General features: G+C 38.9%; 1 protein-coding gene and 1 long non-coding RNA gene across 3 annotated transcripts in view; one reads left to right on the forward strand and one right to left on the reverse strand.

The window, feature by feature from the left end:
* Positions 1-9,865, reverse strand: part of LOC113458668 (uncharacterized) — a 97,991-nt gene extending 88,126 nt beyond the window's left edge. For both annotated transcript variants that reach the window (XR_012579023.1, XR_012579022.1), the window contains exon 1: positions 9,193-9,865. This is a non-coding gene — a long non-coding RNA (uncharacterized LOC113458668). The remainder of the gene's footprint in view (positions 1-9,192) is intronic.
* UFM1 (ubiquitin fold modifier 1) lies at positions 9,312-18,011 on the forward strand. The gene is made up of 6 exons (XM_005482433.4): positions 9,312-9,468; positions 9,562-9,618; positions 10,350-10,407; positions 12,513-12,552; positions 12,944-12,976; positions 16,659-18,011. Coding segments are annotated over exons 1-6 (258 nt in total). The 5' UTR covers positions 9,312-9,466; the 3' UTR covers positions 16,727-18,011.
* The last annotated feature ends 3,334 nt before the right edge of the window (positions 18,012-21,345 follow it).

Below are 21,345 nucleotides of genomic sequence, written 5' to 3' on the forward strand. Positions count from 1 at the left end.
TTATCCACTGAAATCCTATTTGCACTTTATTCTTCTTCCAGATCTAAATGTGATTTTACTTTCATGCCAAGGAATGATTCTTTAACTGGTATTTTGCTGGGTTTTCTAAAAGATTGATTTTATCTTTTATGCTTTGTCTCCCCATATTCTAATGAAAGAACCGCACAAAATTAAGTTGAATTCAACTGGGTATCTGAAGTCATACAAGAGGAACAGTAGAAAAGGGGCCTGAATAATGAGGCTCCAGAACATCTTAGAGGCATGAACAAAGTGTGGGATTCATGTCACCAAACCCTATTTGCACTAAGTAGATGAGAGCTAGCCAGTCTAGGCTCTCCCTGTTGTCAGTTTGGGAAGAAATTGGCACTTTGAGGAAACAGCTCATCTTTTCAGATGTCCACTTCAAAATAATACAAATTGTGCACTAGAAGTACCTTCTTTTCACTTTGACTATAAAGGGAACACAATGGAGCTAGCTTAGATATAGATATTTACAAAGTTGGCATCAAGACTTGTTCATCTGAACCCTTCAAATTCTGTTGTAGTGTTGGATTTGCAGTTAAAATTTATTGCAGTCAAAGGATTTAAAGGTGTTAATATATTTTCCTAAGCCTTGCTAAACAGTAGCATTTGGGAGATGGCATGAAGATATTTTAACAAGAGAATATGCTGCATAAAAACCCCTGCAATGAAAAGCATAAAGTTACTGAAATGAATTAATACATTCTTCAGAAGCTCATTTGGCGCAAGAAGTTGTGACTCTGGTTTTCATTGGCTAGTTAAGGGTCATTTTCTGTTCTCTGCATGTTTCTTGACTATTTCTAAACAGTGTTATGCTTCAGAGCTTAAAAATCCCTTATGCCAATATAATTTTGCGGTTACTAGAATTGATTTTGTTTTATGGGTAATGGTCCAGAAAAAAGAAGTTTCTTACCACGTCTACCAGAAAAGCATGTTAAATGTTCAGAAAAACCTTCAGTATTGTGCTACAGCAAGCACTGCACAAGGAGACATATTTCCTAGGTCAGAACATTCCAGCTAAATCTCCGATCAATTAATAAGTCCACAGGAAGGCGACATGCAGAGAAATACTTGGCTTTGTACCCAAAAAAATTAGAATGCAAATCCTGATAAACAGAGCCACAGTTTGAAGGCTGGTGTCCTGAACCACAGCAGGTTAGAAAGGCCTGTTCTAGATGAAGAAAATTAAAGGTTGTGTTTATCTTTTTTCTTTTTGTCAAAAGAAAAAAAAAAAAAAGCTTTGGCAATTTAAAAGTCCAGCCTTTGCAAACACAACATAAGTCATAAGTTTTCACTTCTCTTTCATTTTCACAGAGATGCACCACCTTCTGTAAATCTCTCTTTTAATCCCTTCAAACACTAAACCAATGATCTGTGTAACCTCAGCTGCACGACAGTGAAAACCGTCCTCTTGCAATAATACTTGCAGATTATACAAACTCTCTTCTGGGCTTGCCATCAAAGAGAACAAAATGGAGAGGAAAAATACAAGAGGTATCTTCATAACAGATGACTGAAAAAAGAGAATATATACAAGGTCACTTTGTTTAAAGAACTGTGAGGGATGTCACAGTTGAAATCTTGTACTAGGCCTCTTGGAATCACAACTTCCTGGATCCGAAAATGATTTCTTCTTTAGTCTCCTTCTCTTCACCAGTCTTTACATTCAAAAAAGGAAACATCATTTGGCCTAATTTCTTGCTTCACTTCAGCAAGGACCTGTATAGCTCTTTTTTAGTTAAATGTTAACTGTGAAGTCACTAGAATCACCTGATTTTTTAAAGTTTATAAAAAAGTATTCCTTGTTAAAAAATCTAATAGCCTAGGCATATTAGGAATAATTAAATTCCAGTAGGAGCTGAATCAGGACTCTTGCTGCACATAAAGTATGCAATTTTGGATGAAAAACTCTTACTAAATCTTTCACGGTGCTAGCAACAATTTAAATCTGCATGTAAAGCCCAGCCTGCATAAGAAATTAAACAGCACAATAAGAAAACCACCCTGGAAGTATTAGAAAAATGCCTTGGTTGGATTGGTATTTATTCTCTACAGAAAAAAAAGGGATACTACAATAAAAATATTCTTAACCTGAATTTATGCTTCAGCACACTCTTACGTTTTACTATTGGAGTCTACAATGTTTGTGTGTATTGTCCAATTCTCAAAATCATATTGAAAGAAAGGTGATTTTATTTCCAGAACCAAGCCAACCCACTGCAACACATAACAGAAGTAAAACTAAATGACAGAACTGCACAGCCTGATGATGGGCACAAGAAAATCAACAAACAGAGCAGTTTAGTAGAGAAAAGAATCTGCATAACTACATGAAATAAATACTGGGCCATTTCAGAGCAGCATGCTCAGATCACAGAATTTACTGCTTGCAGCAGATAGGTGATAAAGGTATATGTATTTTCTGAGATTGCTGACTAGTCTCAGAAAATACATATACCTTTATGCAGTCTCCTCATAATTCTCCAAAGCAGAGTAATAAAATATTCCATCATAACTGTCCTCATGGCATAATCAAACAAAAATAATTTTGATAAAGTTAACAATTGCAGTGAAAAGGTTAATATCTAGATCTGGATATGTTTTCTTTATATCTATACCTTCAAAAAAAAAGTCTTTTTTTCCTCACAGAAGAATGGGTGACCTCCCCTTAGACTTGAATAATTACAGTTTATTAAACAGACTCAAAAGAAAAGATGGAATTTCATTTCTTAGTGCCCAATTAAAACACAGATATGACTCTTATGGAAAACATTTTAAAACCATTTCCTGCATATAAAAGCAAAGTATCACAAAAGCAGTGCCATGGCTAAAAGCCTCCATAATTGTCATCATGATAAAAGAGTGATGAATCAAAATACTTTTAAGATGACTGGGATACGCAAAAATCTGGAAAATTACTCAGAAAGAAAATTATTTCATACAAATTCTTGAAAATAGGACACACTATATATATGTAACAGTGTCATGCCCCTACCACATGAATCAAATTGCATGATTTGATTTGATTCCTAATTCCAAAAAATGTCAGATACAAGAAAGAGTACACAATTTTGGTTCCTCCTGACACACTCACCCTGATAAATGCACATAATAATAGAATAATGGAATTGTTTAGGTTGGAAAAGACTTTTAAGATCATCAAGTCCAACCATAAACGTAACCCTGGCAAGTCCACCACTAAACCATGTCCCTCGTTGCCCTATCTACACGTCTTTTAAATACCTCTAGGCATGGTGAGCCAACCACTTCCCTGAGCAGCCTGTTCCAGCGTTTGACAACCCTTTTGGTGAGGAAATTTTTCCAAATGTCCAATCTAAACCTCCCCTGGCACACCCTGGGGCTATTTCCTATTGTCATATTGCTTGATTCTTGAATTATCATTTTGATTACTATAAAGATTTCTTAATAATTACTTTTTCAAAGCAATTGAAAAAGAAAAAAAATCTAGTGCTGGTTCTTCAGAAGACTAATCTTTGTTTTGATATGTGGTTATCTGTACTATTTAACCACATACAAGCATAAAATAAAATCTCTGGAGTCTAGAGATCTTCCATTATGATTTCTATATGACTAATACGACATTTGTATGTGATCATCTTATTTTGATGAATTATTTTAGTAAAATGTTTGTGACACAAGAGAACTGTAATAGGTTTTAATTATTGTTTTGTTAGAGGAAGAATATGAAGACGTGTCAAACTGTCTGATGATTAACTTTGCATGGCATTTCTAAAGTGTAATAATCTTCCTCTATCTTTGGCTTAACATCGTTTTTTTGAAATACCTATGTATGCCTACGTTTTACTGAGAAATGCCATCACACAACAAGGAGCAAAAGTTTCATATGGGCTGCAGGCTCATGAAACAGAAATTCCCTGTTTAAAGAAGGTTATTTTTTTCTTACAGGGGTGTAACAACAGGCTAGTTTAAATAGGCTAAATTTATGTGGTATGTTACACCACTAATTCTGTTTTAAAAAAATAAAAAAGAAAAGAAAGAAGAAATAACATAGAATCTGTAACCACTGAGGAGTAAAAAACAGCAACTAAAACAGCTTAAGAGATGATGCAGTGCTACTGCTTCCTTTCTGGAGGGCTGAACTTCCTACAAAAGGATTCTACCAGACTGCTTGAGAAAGGCAGATGACTTCTGCTGACACAGGAGGATCCTGAAGCCAAGCAGGTACCTCTGCACTGGGATGGGTCACAGAGGCTCACATTGATGAACTTGGAAAATCAGGCCAAGAGAGGCCATCATGCTGAGCCAAAGGAGAGTTAAGGGGATGTACCAGCCAAAGGAAGTCTCTAGCATCCCAACTATAGGAAATGATATCAAGAGGAAACCTTATTCCCAAGACCTTTAAGACCATCAAGTCCAAACATGTTAACACTTGACTCAATGATCTTATGGTACCTGCTTGTTGGAAGTCTGGATACTGAGAATTTTAAACTTTCTGTGCGAAAGGTACAGATCCACAAGAGAACATTTCATGTTACCTGAGGCTGTGAAGAAGGCTTCCAAAATTGATTGACTGTACTGGGATTACGGGTGTGTAGTTGGTTAGAAGTGTGTAATATCACAGGGTGAAAAACTTAGAGTTTGGGATTTTAGAATATAGAAATAAATATGAAGCAAGATGGAGGTTTTAGGGTGTAGGCAGGTTGTTCTTTACCTTCTTCTTCCTTCTTCTTCATGGGTTTGGGTGATGTTTTGTAATTGGACAGAAAAGTCTGCATTGCAGGCTTCCAGGGATCAGTTATTGGGTTAAAAGGGAAAACAATCTAGGTGTCCTTTCTTAATTGTATAGTTTAGTCTTAAAAGACCTAGTAACAAGAGATTGTTAGCCATTTTGTGCCTTGCTAATGAAAAGCTGCCAAACACGTGGTTGTGAGACTGTTTTACTGATAAGAAATAATAACATCTGAGTCTGAACATGAACATCTCAAGTGCCTTCAATCCAGACCCAGAGAAACCAATACCTGCTAAAAGGCTAAACTCGGTGCTTTTTCACTAAAGATTTCTGGAAATCAAACATTCATTATTCAGTCCAAAACTGACAAGCTAAAAGCAAATTTTGCAGGTGATAGATGTTTTACTGCATTTCTTAAAATTCCGTACTTGATATTTCCATAGAATACTTAGTATAGATGCTTATGTAATAAGCTCTTCCTCCACATGGGCACAGAAACTGGCATTCTTCAAAGGGCACATGAACTCATGAACATAGAAATGCAATGAAGGTTAAAAGATTCAAGTCACAGTGTGTTCTTCCGAAACAAAGGAGAAATCTCTCAAAAATACAAACACTTAATGCTTAATTTTATGGCCAGACTCCAAACTGGTCATGTTGCCTTGTTGTTGAAGGAGGAGGAAATTTTAATTCCCAGTTCTGTATCATGGGGCAGCTCTACTTGAATGCTCAGCAATATATTTTAGCTAACAGACTACAGCAAGGGAGGAGAGGAAAGAAACTGGAAAGAATAAAAGCAGGCTAAATAACAATAAACACAGTTCTCCAGGACTTTCTACTCTGTGCTGTGGCTATTGATCTGCTTATTTTTCTCAACTCAATTACACTAGGTTCAGCCAGGTGGAATACAGGCATGTGGGATAAACAGCTTCTATTTACTGCAGTTATTTTCTCTTGCAATGCTATCAGCAACTAGGTCTTGCCCAAAGAGTTGTCAGAGGTATTCTAGCTCATCTCAGTAACATCCACAGCATCCAGGGGGCTATATTGTTATTTTCTGGTTTGCAATTTTTTTCATTTTCTTAACCTAAAAGCTTTCAGTTGAACAACTGTGTTTACATATTGCCAGATCCCAACTGTTTTTATTAATTGCTGAAATTGTCATTCCTTTTGTCATTTACACAGCTAGGAAAGTCAGTTAGGTGTCATTGTTGTAACACAACATATTTGAGTCTGGGTAATTAAGAGCTGTAGAAAAAACAAATTTGATGAGGAATTATTTTTTTTTCTCTGGTTTCACTAGCAGGGAAAGGAGGGCAGACTTTTTTTTAATGAAACAGTTTTTCTGGTGTTGACGAGGATATTGTTGTATATACACCTATTAGTGAAATGCAATCCTCTAAACAATCCCTGGCTTGTTTGCAGACAGGATGAGTCCCATTAACTCTCCCAATTAAAAGAGAAAAATCATGCACATTCTCCTTCCTCTATTCACTGTAAATTCTCATAAAGGAAAAAAAAAATCAACACTGCCAGCTCTTTGAACAGGTTGAAATAGCACAGGAAAATTCTGAATTTGCAGCACCGAAAACGTCTTCCTTTCATGAAATCACTTGGATGCCTGCCTGTACATCAGAAGATCCTGACCCTGTGTGCTGGGTCTGCCTGGCAAGGTTTTGGCAGTGGCAGGGGCTACAGGGATGTCTGTGAGACTCTGCCAAAAGCTTCCCCACGTCCAACAGAGCCAATGCCAGATGGCTCCAAGATGAACATGCTGCTGGCCAAAGCTGAGCCCATCAGCAACAGCCCATCAGCATCTCTAGAACAACAGACTTAAGAAGGAGAAAAGAAAAACCAAAACCACAGAACAGCAGAGAAAGGAGTGAGAATATGTGAAAGAAACCACTCTGCAAGCACCACGGTCAGTGGAGGAGTGGGAGGAGGTGCTCAGGTGCCACAGTAGGTTTGCTGGCAGGACTTGTGATCCTTGGGAAGGACCCACACTGGAGTAATTTGTGAAAGGGACCTTACAGGGGGAAGAGGTAGAGAACTCTGAGGCAAAGTTCAGTCCAGAAGGGAGGGGGGCGGGTATTTTTAAGATTTCATTTTACTTCTCATTACCATACTCTAGTTCGAGAAATAATTTCCTCAAGTCGAGTCTGTTTTGCCCACGGCAGTAATTGGTGACTGAACTCTCCCTGTCCTTACCTCAACCAATGAGCCGTTCTTCATGTTTTCACTCCCCTGCCCAGCTGAGGAGGGGAGTAACAGAGCAGCTTCCCTGGGCAGCTGGCATCCAGCCAGGGTCAGCCCAGCACCCCCTGGCATTACCATGAAACTCTTGATGCCTGCTCAGAATACAGCACCACAGCACCTCAAGCTGACCTGAGGTGCAGTGCAGAATCACTGCCAACTAGCTGTGCTTCCTCATGTCCTTCTTTGTTGGTGGTTTCTGAAGACAACCACATTAAATCACCTAAATTTTTGGGGATTTTGCCAAATCAGTTTCCTGAACAGATCCTTTATCTGGTCACTAGTGTTGATTCCTTTGCTTGACAAAGGACAAGACCACGTGGCCAGAATACAGGACTAGCCAGGCCTGGATTTAGACAGTTCTCAGCACTATAGCACACATATGCTCAAACTAGATTTAACCAAGTAAATCTGCTTACCAACACAGTCCAGTTCAAACAAAAGGAAGATTTGGATCTGCTTATTTCCTGAGAGGGGAAGTACTTGAAGTGAGAGACCAGAAACAAAATGCTGAAAAGATCAGTCTTTTATTTCACATCTGCATACAACACCTTGGAAAACAGGAGACAGCAATGCATTAATGAAAGCTGCAGATAAGAGAGCCACATAAGCCAAACCCATAAAATGCATAAAAAACCAGCTGATTTTGAAAAGGGCAATGATAAATATAGGATGAAATTTAGCTGAAAGTACAAAATGCAGGGTTAAATATAAAGAGATGACTATTAATTAGCTCCAATTTCAGATGTGATCTCTTAAAAGCAGGCGGATGAAAAAGTCATGAGATCATTAATGGATTACAAGATGTGTACAACTCCCAAATCCAATACGGCTATGAAAAAAGACAAAGTAACAAAAATGCAGGAGAGACTGGGAAATATGAATGCCATTGGACAAGCTCATAGTGAAATTCTTGGGTTTTTAATTTTTTTTTTTTCAGCTTGGTCCATGTTCATGTAAGAACAGCGCAAGAGTGAAAAGCTGGATTTCATACCTGGGCAAGAAGCCAGTCCTTAGGGAAAAAATAATGACTTTAATGTATCACCTGCCTTTTGTACAGCACCTATCTTAATCCAAATGAGACCCCAGTGAAGGTGAACACAACAAATGCCTTGCCATGACCAGTTTGGCAAGCAGTGTGTGACACCAAATACTTCACCTGCAGTGAATGCTGTCCTTCCTGCAGACAGGATAAACTGGGGATATCTGACAAATATCTTCTATAAGGAAAATACTGACACATCAGAGTTGAAAACTCAATCATCACCTGCATTAGCAGATACATGACTATTAAAGACAAAAACTACTTTGCAGTTCCATGGCACCTAATTGAAGAGAAATTGATTTGCCAAAAGTCACAGACAAAACTGGAACCTGCTGTTTTTCTGCCATAAAATGCATCCCTATCCAAACAAAACTCCCATTCTAGTTCCCTCATCACAAGAAAGATACGAACAGTTTTAAATATTAAGGGGATAGGAATCAGTGTTTGAACCCACTTTTGCCAGCATAACTTTAACAAGCATCTGCAAACCATTTTGGTTTGAGAGCAAAACAGGATCACAAAATTATTAGGGTTGGAAAGGACCTCTGGAGATCATCTACTCCAAAACCCTAGCAAAGCACGGTCCCCTAGAACAGATTACACAGGAATGCATCCCGGTGGGTTTTGAAGGTCTCCAGAATGGGAGACTCCACCGTGTCCCTGGGCAGCCTGTTCCAGAGCTCTGCCACCCTCAATGTAAAGCAGTTGTTCTCGTGTCGAGTTGGAATTTCTGTGTTTCAGTGCCTGGCCATCGCTCCTCACCCCGTCGCTGGGCACCACTGAAAATCTGGCACCATTCTCTTGGCACTCGTCTTTGGGGTATTCATACGCATTAATCGAGCCTCTCTCCGTCATTTCTCCACACTGAACAGGCCCAGCTCTCCTCTCTCCCTGTCCTAAGATGCTCCAGACCCCTCACCATCTTTGCGCTCTTGCGCCGGACCCTCTCCAGGGGGAGAGAAGCCTCTTGCACTGAGGAGTCCCAAACCGGACACAGCACACCAGACGTGGCCTCTGGTTACCAAACTCCCCACTCCTACATACTCCCAATGTGACCGCAGCCCGCCGATTCCCCCCGATCCCGACCCCGCTCCCTCCCCGTCCCGCCTGCGTCTCCCTGCAGCCCCCGCGGAAGCGCCGGGTCCCGGTGCCGGGGTCCTACCTCGGCCGCGGAACACCCAGCGCGACTGCCTCACTAGAAATCCTTCCTGCCATTCTCCGCTACGCCTCGCCCACCGCTCAGACTCTCTCTTTTCCAGCTGCAGTGCGGCACTGAGGAAGAACACGGCCGCTCCCCGCCTCATAGCGGGTCGCCGGGGCATGTTGTCTTCCCTTTGTAATCAGGCGCACCTAGGGCAGTTCAGGACCCGGGAAGGCCCCCGTGCTGCGGGCGGCGTTGACGTGTCGGTGGGAGCGGCGGCGGCCCCGGTAGCACCATGTGAGTGCGGGCGGGAGGGACAGACGGACAGCCCGGGGGTCCTGCAGCCCCCGCGCTCCCTCACCCAGCCCTCACCCTCTGCTCTCTCCACAGGTCCAAGGTCACATTTAAAGTGACGCTCACCTCGGACCCCCGGCTGCCTTACAAAGTGTGAGTGCCGGCGCTGCGTGGGCGGCGGGAAGTGAAGACGGGGCACGTCGCGGATGGGCTCTAAATGGGCATCCCGGCGGGGCATTCCCACAGCGGGAACGGCGCTTGTCTCCCTCCCTCCCTCCTTCCGTGTGGAGTGACAGGCGATGTCCGTGGTTAGCCCCGCTCTCGGGGCTCTCCCGCTTTGCCCCACTGCCATGTGTGTCCAGAGTCATTCAGGTTGGAAAAGACTTCTGAGATGACCGAGTCCAACCTTTGCCCGATCACTGCTCTGTCAGCCAGGCCATGGCACTGCGGGCCGCCTCCAGGCCTCTCTTGAACAGCCCCAGGGACGGTGGCTCCACCCTGGGCAGCCCATTCCGATGCTTGACAGCCCTTTCAGTGAAAAGTTTCTCCTGATGTTCCACCTGAACCATCCCTGCCACAGCTTGAGGCCGAGTTCTCTCCTCCTGGAGGGGACATTGCTATGGAGCTTAATCGCACACCTCCTGAGACTTGCCACATCTGCTGACACTTACAGGTGTCCTGTTCTCTGCTAAAAAGGTTTCGCTTGAAGCATCTCACACATCCCAGGGACCTCTTCTCCCCTTGAATAGAGCTTACACAGCTTTGGCAAAAAAAAAAGTATCTCCATTGGTAAAAATGAAGTTTCAGTCAGTAGTTTAACAGCAGATAAAGTTGCTTTTCGGTTTGTTTTGGCAGCCATGCATTTACATGTGTTGTGATTTCAGGTTAAGCGTGCCTGAGAGCACACCTTTCACAGCAGTCCTCAAGTTTGCTGCAGAAGAAGTAAGTAAAGAGTGATGATGTTGGTTTTTAACATTTTGCATGTCCTTGAAAGCTAAAGGTTTTTTAATGATAAAAGTGCAGCGGTTAATTCAGCTCAAGGAGCTGCTGTTGGTCACAGATGGTCACAAGCTTTACTGGTCTCAGGGGGAACCTGGCAGAACTTGCAGAATCCTAAACTTAGTGATCCTTACTCAATTTATGCATCAGCAGATGGCATTGAGGTGATTTCTGTTTTTGTAATTAACTATTTTATAGTAGTGATTTAAAAATTTGTGACAGTGAAAAGAATTAAAAGGTACTGCTCTTCAATATTTAATACTGAAATTTCTTTGGTGGAATATCAGGGAAGTTCTTCAGAGCTCTCAGTGAACTCTTTTCTCATTCAGTTCTAGTAATCTCTGATTTTGGAAGACAGTTTTTAATTGTGGAAGGTATTGAGATCAGCCATATGGAATAGAATCAAAAAAGTCACTTAAGGGAAAATGTGGATAGTGTATTCTTTAGTTTCTGTGTGTTAATCTTTCACATGGAATCCTGTATCATTAGGTGTTTAAATTGCCCACATAATGTGTTTGAAGAGATGTATCATGTTGTTTCAGATTAAGCACACAAAGATTGAGAGACATTCACTGGATATAAACAGTGAAATCGAGTGCTCAGAAGCATAATGAGTCCCTTCACTCAGCTGGCAGAAAATCAACTTAGAGTCTGTTCTTGCAATTTTCCCTCTGTCTTTTTAGGAAAACTTGGGAAGTTTTGGGTTATTGAAAATTTCTTTTGTTTGAGCATTGCAATTGCAATAAAGTAGTTAAGAAGGATAAGAGACTCCACATCTTGAGTCTCCTTATGTTTTTGCTGTTACACTCTGGTGTGACAGAAGTTATTAGGGAAACACAGCTTGTGGGGGGAGGTCGTGGATCGGTTTTGTTGTAAATTTGCTTGGAGAGAACATTATACAGACTATTACTTGCTGTTAAAGATATTAGATTATTTAATTGGGGGCTTTTACTATGTTTTCCCCAGTTATTTTTATTCTGTATTAATACAGCTGTGCCAACACAGCCCATAAATAGAGACCTAGACTGAAAGTCTAACAAGCAAGTATGAGGTACCAGAAATGAGTGTGACTGAGTAGTTGGGGATGTTGAAAGGGAGGTGCCATTTCTGGTGGGGATTGCCATTAAACCTGTTAACTTCACCTACTCTTGGAACCTAATGTTAATTAGTGATAGGGTCATCTGAGTAATGGATTTAGAGAATCATAATTGACTTAAATGTTCGCGTTTAGGATGCCATTCTTTCAACTGGTGTGAGTATTTTGAGTATCTATGGGAGTTTGACCTCAGGCTGTTCTGGATCAGCACTGAAGCTTTTTGCATCTCTTTGAGACCAGGCAGAATGAAGGGCTTTGTTAGCAAAAAATTTAAAAAAGATTGTTAAACTCTTCCTCAGTAATGAAGGCCCTTGTGAACTGGCATTGAAATGAATGACAGATAATTTGTGTTATATGAATGTTTTTTCATTCCTTGAACTGCATAGCTTAATATTAACTTATGTAGTGGGTTGTGATTCAAGAACCAGTTTCACAGTACCTTAAGTTATACATATATGGAAAAGATCAAAATTTGGGCAAAGTTGTTAGTTGTTCTCCAGGGGAAGTGCGTTATCCTCTCTGTGATTAAAACTCTCAGGGCAGAGAAGTGTTTAAGTTCTGGCTATTTGGCCTTAGCTAGTTTCTACTGAGACATCTCTCCAAAACATAAAATTTGCCAACTCATAACCAGACTTGCCCTAGTTAGAAAAAACCTCATTTATAGTGTGTGGTATCTATTGGGTTTTTTCCTTCATATTTTAGAGCTACCTGGTACATGTCTTAGGTGTACGTTTGCACAACAGTTAGAAAAAAATTTCCATTACATTTGTGGAATTACTACGAAAATAGTCATCCATTTCCATTAAAGTTATTTATATCTATAAATCTCAAGGACCACTTTTCTGATTTTTTTGTATGTGAACCAGCTAAAGTTATGAATTTAATATTATCCATATGTTTTCTGCTTTAACTATGTCTCTTATGTTGTTTTGTCCTACTCTTACTTCTTTAGTTCAAAGTTCCTGCAGCAACAAGTGCCATTATAACAAATGGTAAGAATATAGTTTATATATATTTTTAATAGTTTTTGTATTGAGGTTTCAGTGAAAGTTTATTGATAAAATCAATACTGTCTCATATTTCACAAACTCTACTTACTGCAAATTGAATGTAATAATATTGCAGCATTATTTAAATTTCTTATGCATGGGGTGAAGATACTAAACCACTAATTCAGTTTTGTCCAAATATATAGCTTGGACTTCTCTATGCTGAAGCTTTCTTGTCAGTTCCTATTTTTTGGCTATAGGAAATAGCTGCATGATGACTGATGTAATAGTTGTATCTTGCTGGTATGTTTTTTGAGCTGCAAGTTTAATGTAATAAATTGTATAATAAATGTCTGTTACATCTTCTTTTTTCTCTTTTTTTCCTTCTTCCTAGATGGTATAGGAATAAACCCTGCACAGACAGCAGGTAAGTTACTGTGTATGAATCTCAGTATTTAAAACTTGATATTTTTCTCTCAGTCTAATGTATTGCACATGAGGTTGTATTACATTTTAGGTTTTGTCCTCTTAAATGGGAGGAGCATTACCCAGTAGTTGAAAACTCCAGTCTTTGTAGCATGTGAAAGGTTAAATCCAAAAAACAGTGGGGTTTTTTGTTCAGTGTTTATTTAATTCTGTAAAAAAGTGGCGAGCTTCTGATCTTAAGAGCTTTGCATTTAAGGTGCAGCCTAAAGGCAATACAGTATTACATGCTGCTGCAGTAATAAGTAACTGCTGTATTTTCCCCCCCTACTCTATCTAATTCAGTAGCACTTGCTGTTCTAGCAGCACTTGTCATTAGATAGGTTAAAAAAAGTAAAGAGTTTTAGAGCAGAAACTCCAGGGGCTTTGGGGAGTGTGTTTTCAGAAGAGTTCCATTTGAACTAGGTGGTCATAAAGGTCTCTTTCAAATCAAACCATTTTTTGATTGTTGCTGATCGCTCTCTTGTTCTCAGCAAGGGGTTCCACGTCAGAAATCCCTGATTTCAGACGTCAAGGCTGGCTATGAGAGAAGAGTTTGTCTCTGTCACAGGAAAGTGTGAGGCCCTTTTCCATCACCTCCTGTAATACATGGAAACAGTACAGGGGTTGAATTGTACCAATAATGGTCTGCTGTCTGGAGGCAGATCATATGGACTTGTTCTTGAAAAGCTGTACTTTTAAACTAATTGGGAAATAATTACAGTACTCTAATCTTAAACCATTTGAGAAGAGAGTGGAACAGAGTATCTTGATAGAAAGATATGAACATTTCTTACCTAGTAAGTACTAGTAAAAATGGCTGTGCTGCTTATGGAATCCAGTCATCCAGTGAAAACAGAATAATTTTACACCTACTTGCAAACATGATGAATGGTTGAGGAAGACATGCTGCACTTCTGGTTTTTGCATGAAATCTGTGCATCCATCCATCTCTCATTTATGCCCTTTGACTGCCAGTCATTACTGAAGGTACCACAGGAAAAATAACAAGGTATTATCAGCACACTTAGCTGTGTAAACTAGAGAGTATAAAGTGAGGCCTTGCATAGCACAGAACAGTATCTGATGGTGAAAAAAGCAGTTGCTTGACATTAGTTTGGGGAATTTCTTGGAGTTGTTAAAGAAACCATTTAAGTGTAGATACCTGTTTCTGAGATCTGCAATTGCATCAACAACATTTGAAAATGAAGATCAAATAAGTATTTGGCTTTCTGCTCCACCAGGGACTTCTGTCCTGCCTTAGTACATCTGGATTATGATTTCACAGGTGTACTGCCTCAGGCAGACTTCTCAGCTGATGCTGTCCTTATCATGATTCCCCTGACCAAATGCATTAAAAACAGATAATAAATCTAATAATTTACTTTAGTTACTAGATCATCACCAACACGGAAAGCCACATTTTCACATGACCACTGATGAATACTTAGGCAAAATGGTAAAATTGCTTAAAGTATACTTAGGCTGTTTCCCTTCCTCAGCAGTATGCTTTCATTTTGTATTATGTAGCTTAAATTAGTTGTAGCTTAATCCTTTAAAGTAAGTGTATTTACAGCTACTTGACTGCTGAGTGAAGGCATCCATACAGTAGTTCATTGTTCTTGCAGCTGTCCATATTGAATTCCTGTCTCCAGTTGATTTGCTTTACCTCTCCTAAGTTCTTATAAATATTGAGGAAATATTAAGTAGTATAAGACAGCAGCACATGATCAAGAAACAGGTAAATTAAAAGCATCTAGATGCAAAATGTTGTCATTGCTGCCTTATTCTGCAGATGTAAAATTAGGCACATGGGTTATGGTTTTTTTAGCATAGGTGTTTTGGCAATGCTTTGTGATGTTGCCCTTAACTGGAACAAAATGAACCAGTCCACAATAAAACAAACCTCCAAAATCAACCCAAATAAAACAACCAGAATACAGCCTACACCAAACCTAGTGCTCAGACCAAAATTCTTCCTCAGTTTACAAGTAAACATACATAATTTAGGTTTAATCTTCTGTTCAGCCTCATTAATTGGTATCTCAAAATCTACTTTTTTTTCCCTTCTTCTTTCTATTTTTTTTCATATATCAGAGTTCCTACAGATTTTGCTGTTACTTTACTCTTCAAAAACTTCCAAAGTAAGATACATGGGAATAAAATTTTAGTAATCCCTGGGGATTTCAGAGGTTTTGTACTGTTGCACAATTTCCCTTCCTTTCTGAAAAAAGCACTCAAGTATAACTTTCATTTTCCTTACATGATTTCATGGAGCAGGGGAAATGAAAACTGAAAGAGCTAGGCTTAGCACTTAATCCTTGTATTGATTTCAATTTTAAATCCTTGCTAGTTCAGGGAGTAGTATGCTATAACTTTATTAAAACCAGTGTAATATTAATGATGAAGACAGACCAAGGTGAGGTGAGCTGCTGTCTCCATGAGGTGCAGCTGAAGCCTGTTTTAAAATGTTCAGAATTTTATAATGGCCATTACAAAAGGATGTTTCCAATCTAGAATAGTAAGATTAGTAGGCAGTTCTTTCTTTTGCTGGGGAGACAGGTTTGCATTCAGTGGATTTTGTAGATCTCTTCAGTGCCAGGTCTTGGCAGATCTGTAAGATCAGAATGTCTTCTGATAACATGTTATTTTCAATTGATTTTCTAAGGGCGTTATGTTGCATATAGATAATGGTTTTGATCCTGATCCGCTTGCTGGCGTTGAGAAAAGGGTGGCTTTGTTCTAATATACAGACAATTTAAATGGATGTCAAGTATCTTAGTCTTATTTGTGAGAGCACTCTACATCTCTGGAATGGAGTGCTCAAGAGAGAAATAGAATTACTCTGTTTTAGAAGTTAATTCAAGGTTGAGTAAGGAATCAAATATAGTTGATTCTGTGCAGTGGTAGTATGAAGTAAAAAAGTAAATATTCCATATATTATTAAGTAAATACATCACTTAGTGATGTGGTTTCATTTTCAAATGTTACATTTAATTAAAAAAAACAACCTGAATATATTTAAAAAAATCAACACATCTAAATATTAGAAACTTGTAATATTTATTATGTCTTCTTGAAAAGACTATGATAATTAAAGCAATACAGGAATAAATAAAAAGTTGAAAGGAATTTTTATCTTTTTCAACTAAATGAGACTAAAATCAGCTAAAATGAGACTAACTTATGACTGGACATTTGGAGAACCTTTTTAAAAGAAAAAATACAGTTGAGGTTCTGAAGTTAGAAGTCAATAAGTACTGAACCAAGGAGAGAACTAAAAATGAATGAATATGTGAATGACCTAAAGAGAACAAAATAATTGTGGAAAAGTAAAACTTTGTTTTCTGTTCTTGAAATTATTATGGCTTATAAGTGAAAGGAGATATTCGAGTGTGGAACTGCAGAGTTTGGAAGGCTGCACTTCGCAAGGCCTAGCATTTTCATTTAAAATAAAGAGCTCTTTGGAAAAAGAGAGGCAAGGTGAAATTATGTGGAAGCATGAAAACTTTATTTCTGGTATGTCAGAGGAATTACTATGAAGCTGTTAAACACTGACCTAACACTGTTATACTTTAAATGTGTTTATTGAGGGAACATTGTATTTTCTTGGTTAGTAATACATCCTGTTTTCTTTCTTTGTTTAGGAAATGTGTTTCTAAAGCATGGTTCAGATCTACGGCTCATTCCCAGAGATCGTGTTGGGAGCTCATAACATCTCCTGAAAGTTGGGGAATAGGTGACATTGATGTGCAGCAGTGGTCTATTTATTTTGGAACTCCAAAATGCAACTGGTGAATTGAACTTTTTTAAAGCAAGCAGAAGTGACTTCCCAGGATTTGATTTTTTCTTTGGAAACAGATATAAAGGTTCATTTTCCTCTTAAAGTACAATAACTCATGCACTGATTCTTCCCTGACTAGTAGAACAGGCTGATTGCATGTTATGTTGCTGTGTGAAAGACAGACTTCTCTACAGGTGCTACTGGCACCACGAGAGTAAACACAGCCACCATCTATACTATAACGATACTTAAAATACTGGATATTGTTGAGCCTACTTCATGAAAGGGAAAACTGTGTTGTGACGTTGCTACAAGGAAATTATTCCTGCTGTGTGCTAAAAATTGGGGTTTTTCCTGTATCTTTTTTTCCTAAAGTTATTCCCATATTTAGGGGAACAGCTTTCACTTGGCTCAACTATTGATCTCAAGTAGAGGGGAAATTTCAGGAGTTTATTACTCAAATAAGTAAACGGCTGCCAAATGTTCCAAAGTAATTCTAAGATTTAATTGCTGCAAGTATTTGAAATAAAGGAGAATACAGGGATTTCTGTGTTTTAAGACTTCATTTTGACATCCTGTGAAGTTAAATTAAACTCAATTTCAGAGAATTTGTGAGACCTAGTCTCACATGAAGTGCCATCAGCTGGGAAGGATTGAAGTGTAATTTGGGAATGTGTAGACTGGTCAAATATGTCATTCCTTTTTCAGTAAACTAATGCTGGTTCTTTCCAGAAGTCTTGGTTTTGTTGCTGCCTGTTACATAGAAAGCAGGATAGAACTCACTGAAATATTTTTGTTCAGATTAGAAATTGCCATGTGTACACTATCAGTTGTGTATTTTAAGTAGAGAAATTGCTGCTTTTCTTGAACTGGTTGTCTATGCTGTGATTTAATGTATTTGGCAAAATCTTACCATATTGCATTTTTTTCTGTTCTACTGAGTTGAACAGAAAGAACAATGGGTATTACAGTGCTTGGTTAAATGAGTATTCTCAAATACAACTGTCCTGTGCAATCATCATGCTTTAGAAAGATGTTCAGATAATATGTCAGATAATGCAGAAGTACAAAATGCCCTTCTAAATGGGTGCAAGCTGAGGAAATAAAACTCTCCATAAATCAATATTTGCCTATAAACAGCTTCTAACTTTAAGATAAACTGTAAAATTCTGTATTTTTCTTTACTTTAATAAACAATTAAATGAAAAAGTGCAAACGTTGTTCCTCTCCTATTCTTAGAGTTTGATAATAATTAAAACCTGTTCCTGTTAATTATTCAGCATGCTTTGGGATTAATTTTGAGCCAAAAGATAATTATTATGCAGAATTCTACAGAACACTGCCCCAAAGGGCAGAGTGCCTTGTTTTTTGTTAGTCTAATGCCACAATATAATTAGTATGAGCAAAATTAATTGCTTGTAATTTTTAGCTGCAAATGTCTTGACTGAATGCTTGAGAAAGCACCTCATATTGGAATATAGCAAACATTTTTTTTTCCTGTCTCAGGTGCAGTGTTTTTGAAATGGAATCATGGTTAACTGCATTTTGAAACTAGGATGCTCTGATGCTTACATAATTGAGTGTTATGTAAAAATTATTTCATGTGGTGGCTAACATTTCTCACACTGTTACTTAAGTTATAACAGAGCATAAAGTATTTGACATACTGCATTGCAGGTAGTTTATGTAACATGCTAAGAATTTCTTCATTTGGAAAAATAACTGGTATTTTTAGTACTCTGTTCATTACACCTTTGTCTCAATATGGCCTCTAAAATCTGACCGTGGCTTTTCTGTTTGGTAAAGAGACCGTTTCAGTGCTACAACATATTTACGAGTCTTAGCACGTTGACTCGACCTTTGCAAGTTCATTTTGTTGAGTCATGTTTGACATCCTCATGTATAAGGAAACTTTAGGTTTCTAGGGCTTGGGAGTTGTTAGAAGATTGTAGAAATGCTGTGTTCCCAGATTTGTACTGGGCTGTCTGTCCATACTTTACTGTGGACTTTGGAAATCAACTCTACCTGGCAGTTGTGTTGTTTTCAGCTCTGATTATAACCAGAATGGTATTAAAGATTCTTTTGGTGTTTATGATTCACTTTGTTGCACCTTTGCTGAAGTTAATTTGAAGAGTCTTTTTTTCTGTTTTCTACATTTATAAAAGGATGGCTGATTTATGCTACAAAGGTAGTCTGTGAAAAAAAAAAAAATGGCAGAAGCATAAATTGTGAAAGGTCCCACCAAAACTTTCAAGTAACTCTAACTGTTCTTTTGGTTTATATGAGTTCATAGAAGTTTTATTTTTATAAAACTTGAAGATATCATGGACATTTTTCAGGGAAAGCACAGTGATCTGATGAAATACAGTAGAACAGGAGAAGTTAGAAAATGGCCCTGATAATAAGTTCTGTCAGAAGTATGGTTCTTTTCCTGTGTTCTTGTCACAAAATCCAGCTTTATTATGTGTTTGAGATGAAAAGGCCATTTTCCTTTCTTGTTGTTACTATGTGAGAATCAAAAATAGTTGGCAATAGCTCTCAAAAGTTGAGAATCCTCATTCTTTGTGTTTAGCTTGATCACAAAAGCCAGCTCCCACTGCTGCTCCAGTGATACGAGGAGCAGTTGGATGAGAGAAGGAGCTGTGCCAGCACGGCTGCACAGTGAGTAGATTCTGAAGGTGCTGGGGCGCAGCAGTCCTTTGTATGGCAGCCTCCAACCAAAGGTGGCCTTCAAACAGAGCACTTCAGTGGGGCACTTGGAAAAATTCCATCCTGCAGTCATCCTAGCAGTGCTATGCATCCTGTTCCAGTGATTCCAGCAGGAGTGCTAAGCTCCAGCTGGGAGAGCTTCAGTCCATGTGCAATGCACAGTGTTCAGAGTTCAATACAGTGTACCCACCGGTGCGTCTCTGTAGTGAATTTCAGCTGCTGATGGAAGGTAAATAAACCCTGGGTAGTGTTCACAAAAGCAAGTGTGATCTTTTCGAGCCTAATCTCTGCAGGCTGCTTCTGAAGTTAACAAATTGAAGTCCTCCAGAGAGATTCAGTGTAGCTAAACAAATCTTTAGCTCTGAATGACTCTCTGAGAAGCCTTTATCTCTTGACTGGCTAGAGAAAGCAATTGAGGCATTAACCCGCAGGGGCGAGTGTTAACACTTCTCAATGCCTTCCCCAGTTGAAACTTTTCCCCTCCCTTCAATAATATATGTTTTATACCAGTCTTGTTTGATCTTGATTAGCACATGATGCAAAGTTCCCAGGGACTTGTTCAAAATCACAAGAACCTTTTTGCATGAAATCAAACTACTTTCTAATGTAGTATCATTACTTCAGTATAACCTTTTTTCCTTTTACAGCAGGTTCAGAACCCCTGGTGGTAGTGTGAGGAAGGCTTGTCATTTTTCACAGAAAGTTTTGCCAGGTTAAAATTAGTTCTGTTTACAAATAAAAAATGCGTGTACTGAAGAAGAATACAAAAGATTCTATTACTGCATCTTTTCAGAGTATGGGTTTGGTCTCCTTTATCTCTCTGAAGTGGTTAAATGTTCCTGGTAAGCAGATTTTGAAGGGTTTTGAATGTATACAAATAGCCACTAATAAAAGGACCAGGTGCAGGTGCTCCTGTTTACTACTGTGAAGACAATCCTGAGACTGTGAGTGAACTGTCTCAGGGAACTGTCAGTGTCTCTCACTGCTGAGAAATACCAGATGTGGTAACAGCTATAACACCCCTAGAGGCTTTTGATCATTGTAATGGAGAGAATTGCTCTTTGATTTTGGACAATAGATAAATTTGTTTACAGACCTTGAAAGTAGTCTTCATCTGGTGAGAGTGAGATCACTGTCCACAATCCCTTTCCCTGCTCGTGATATTTGACAATAAGTAAGTCTGGGACAATCTGGCCATTAAATAACTGGACTTCTCCCCGTGGAATTCTGTCTCAAAGGTAAAGTGTGAGCTGAGAAGTGCAGCATCTATATCTTCAGAAGACTTGGCTGTGATAAAAATCCATTGCTGTCTGATGAAGAGTTTAAAATTAAATGGGAGTGGGGAATATTCTTTGTCTTACCTATTGAATCATGAGGTCATTTTGCAGTTCGAGGATCACACTGTGTGACTTTTCATAGAAGTGACCACGTTTTAGTAAATGTTTGCTATTAAACAGCTTAGAAATTTGACTAAAGAGCTGAGGGCTATTTGTAAGACAGTAAACGTGAAACAAATAGAAGGGAACCCTTGCTATGGATGATCAGAAATAGCGTGGTTTTAATAATGATGCATGCTTTTAATGCTCTAAAAGCATCAGGCATTATTTTCAGCTGCTTTTCAGGTCTGGTTTTTGTGAAGCAGTTTGTGATACTTCTGATTGCTTGCTAGCCTTGCCAAAGTGCTGTTAGTTTTTACTATGGGCCATGATTTTTGTAGAGTTTAGAGACAGAAATGCTGCTTATGCCTCGAGCTGGTTTTATGCAGACCTTGAATATATCTCCATGTGAAAGTGACTGACATAAGCACCGCTCACAACTCCCCTGAGGAGGGGACCTTAAAG

The sequence above is a fragment of the Zonotrichia albicollis genome, chromosome 2 (assembly GCF_047830755.1).
Source record: "Zonotrichia albicollis isolate bZonAlb1 chromosome 2, bZonAlb1.hap1, whole genome shotgun sequence".
In the NCBI taxonomy this organism is placed as follows: Eukaryota; Metazoa; Chordata; class Aves; order Passeriformes; family Passerellidae; genus Zonotrichia; species Zonotrichia albicollis.

Bases quoted from the DNA above. Each gene is read 5' to 3' on its own strand.
- UFM1 (XM_005482433.4), top strand. The intron at 9,619-10,349 runs GTGAGTGCCGGC...TTGTGATTTCAG, and splicing joins CCCCGGCTGCCTTACAAAGT to GTTAAGCGTGCCTGAGAGCA. The intron at 12,553-12,943 runs GTAAGAATATAG...CCTTCTTCCTAG, and splicing joins AAGTGCCATTATAACAAATG to ATGGTATAGGAATAAACCCT.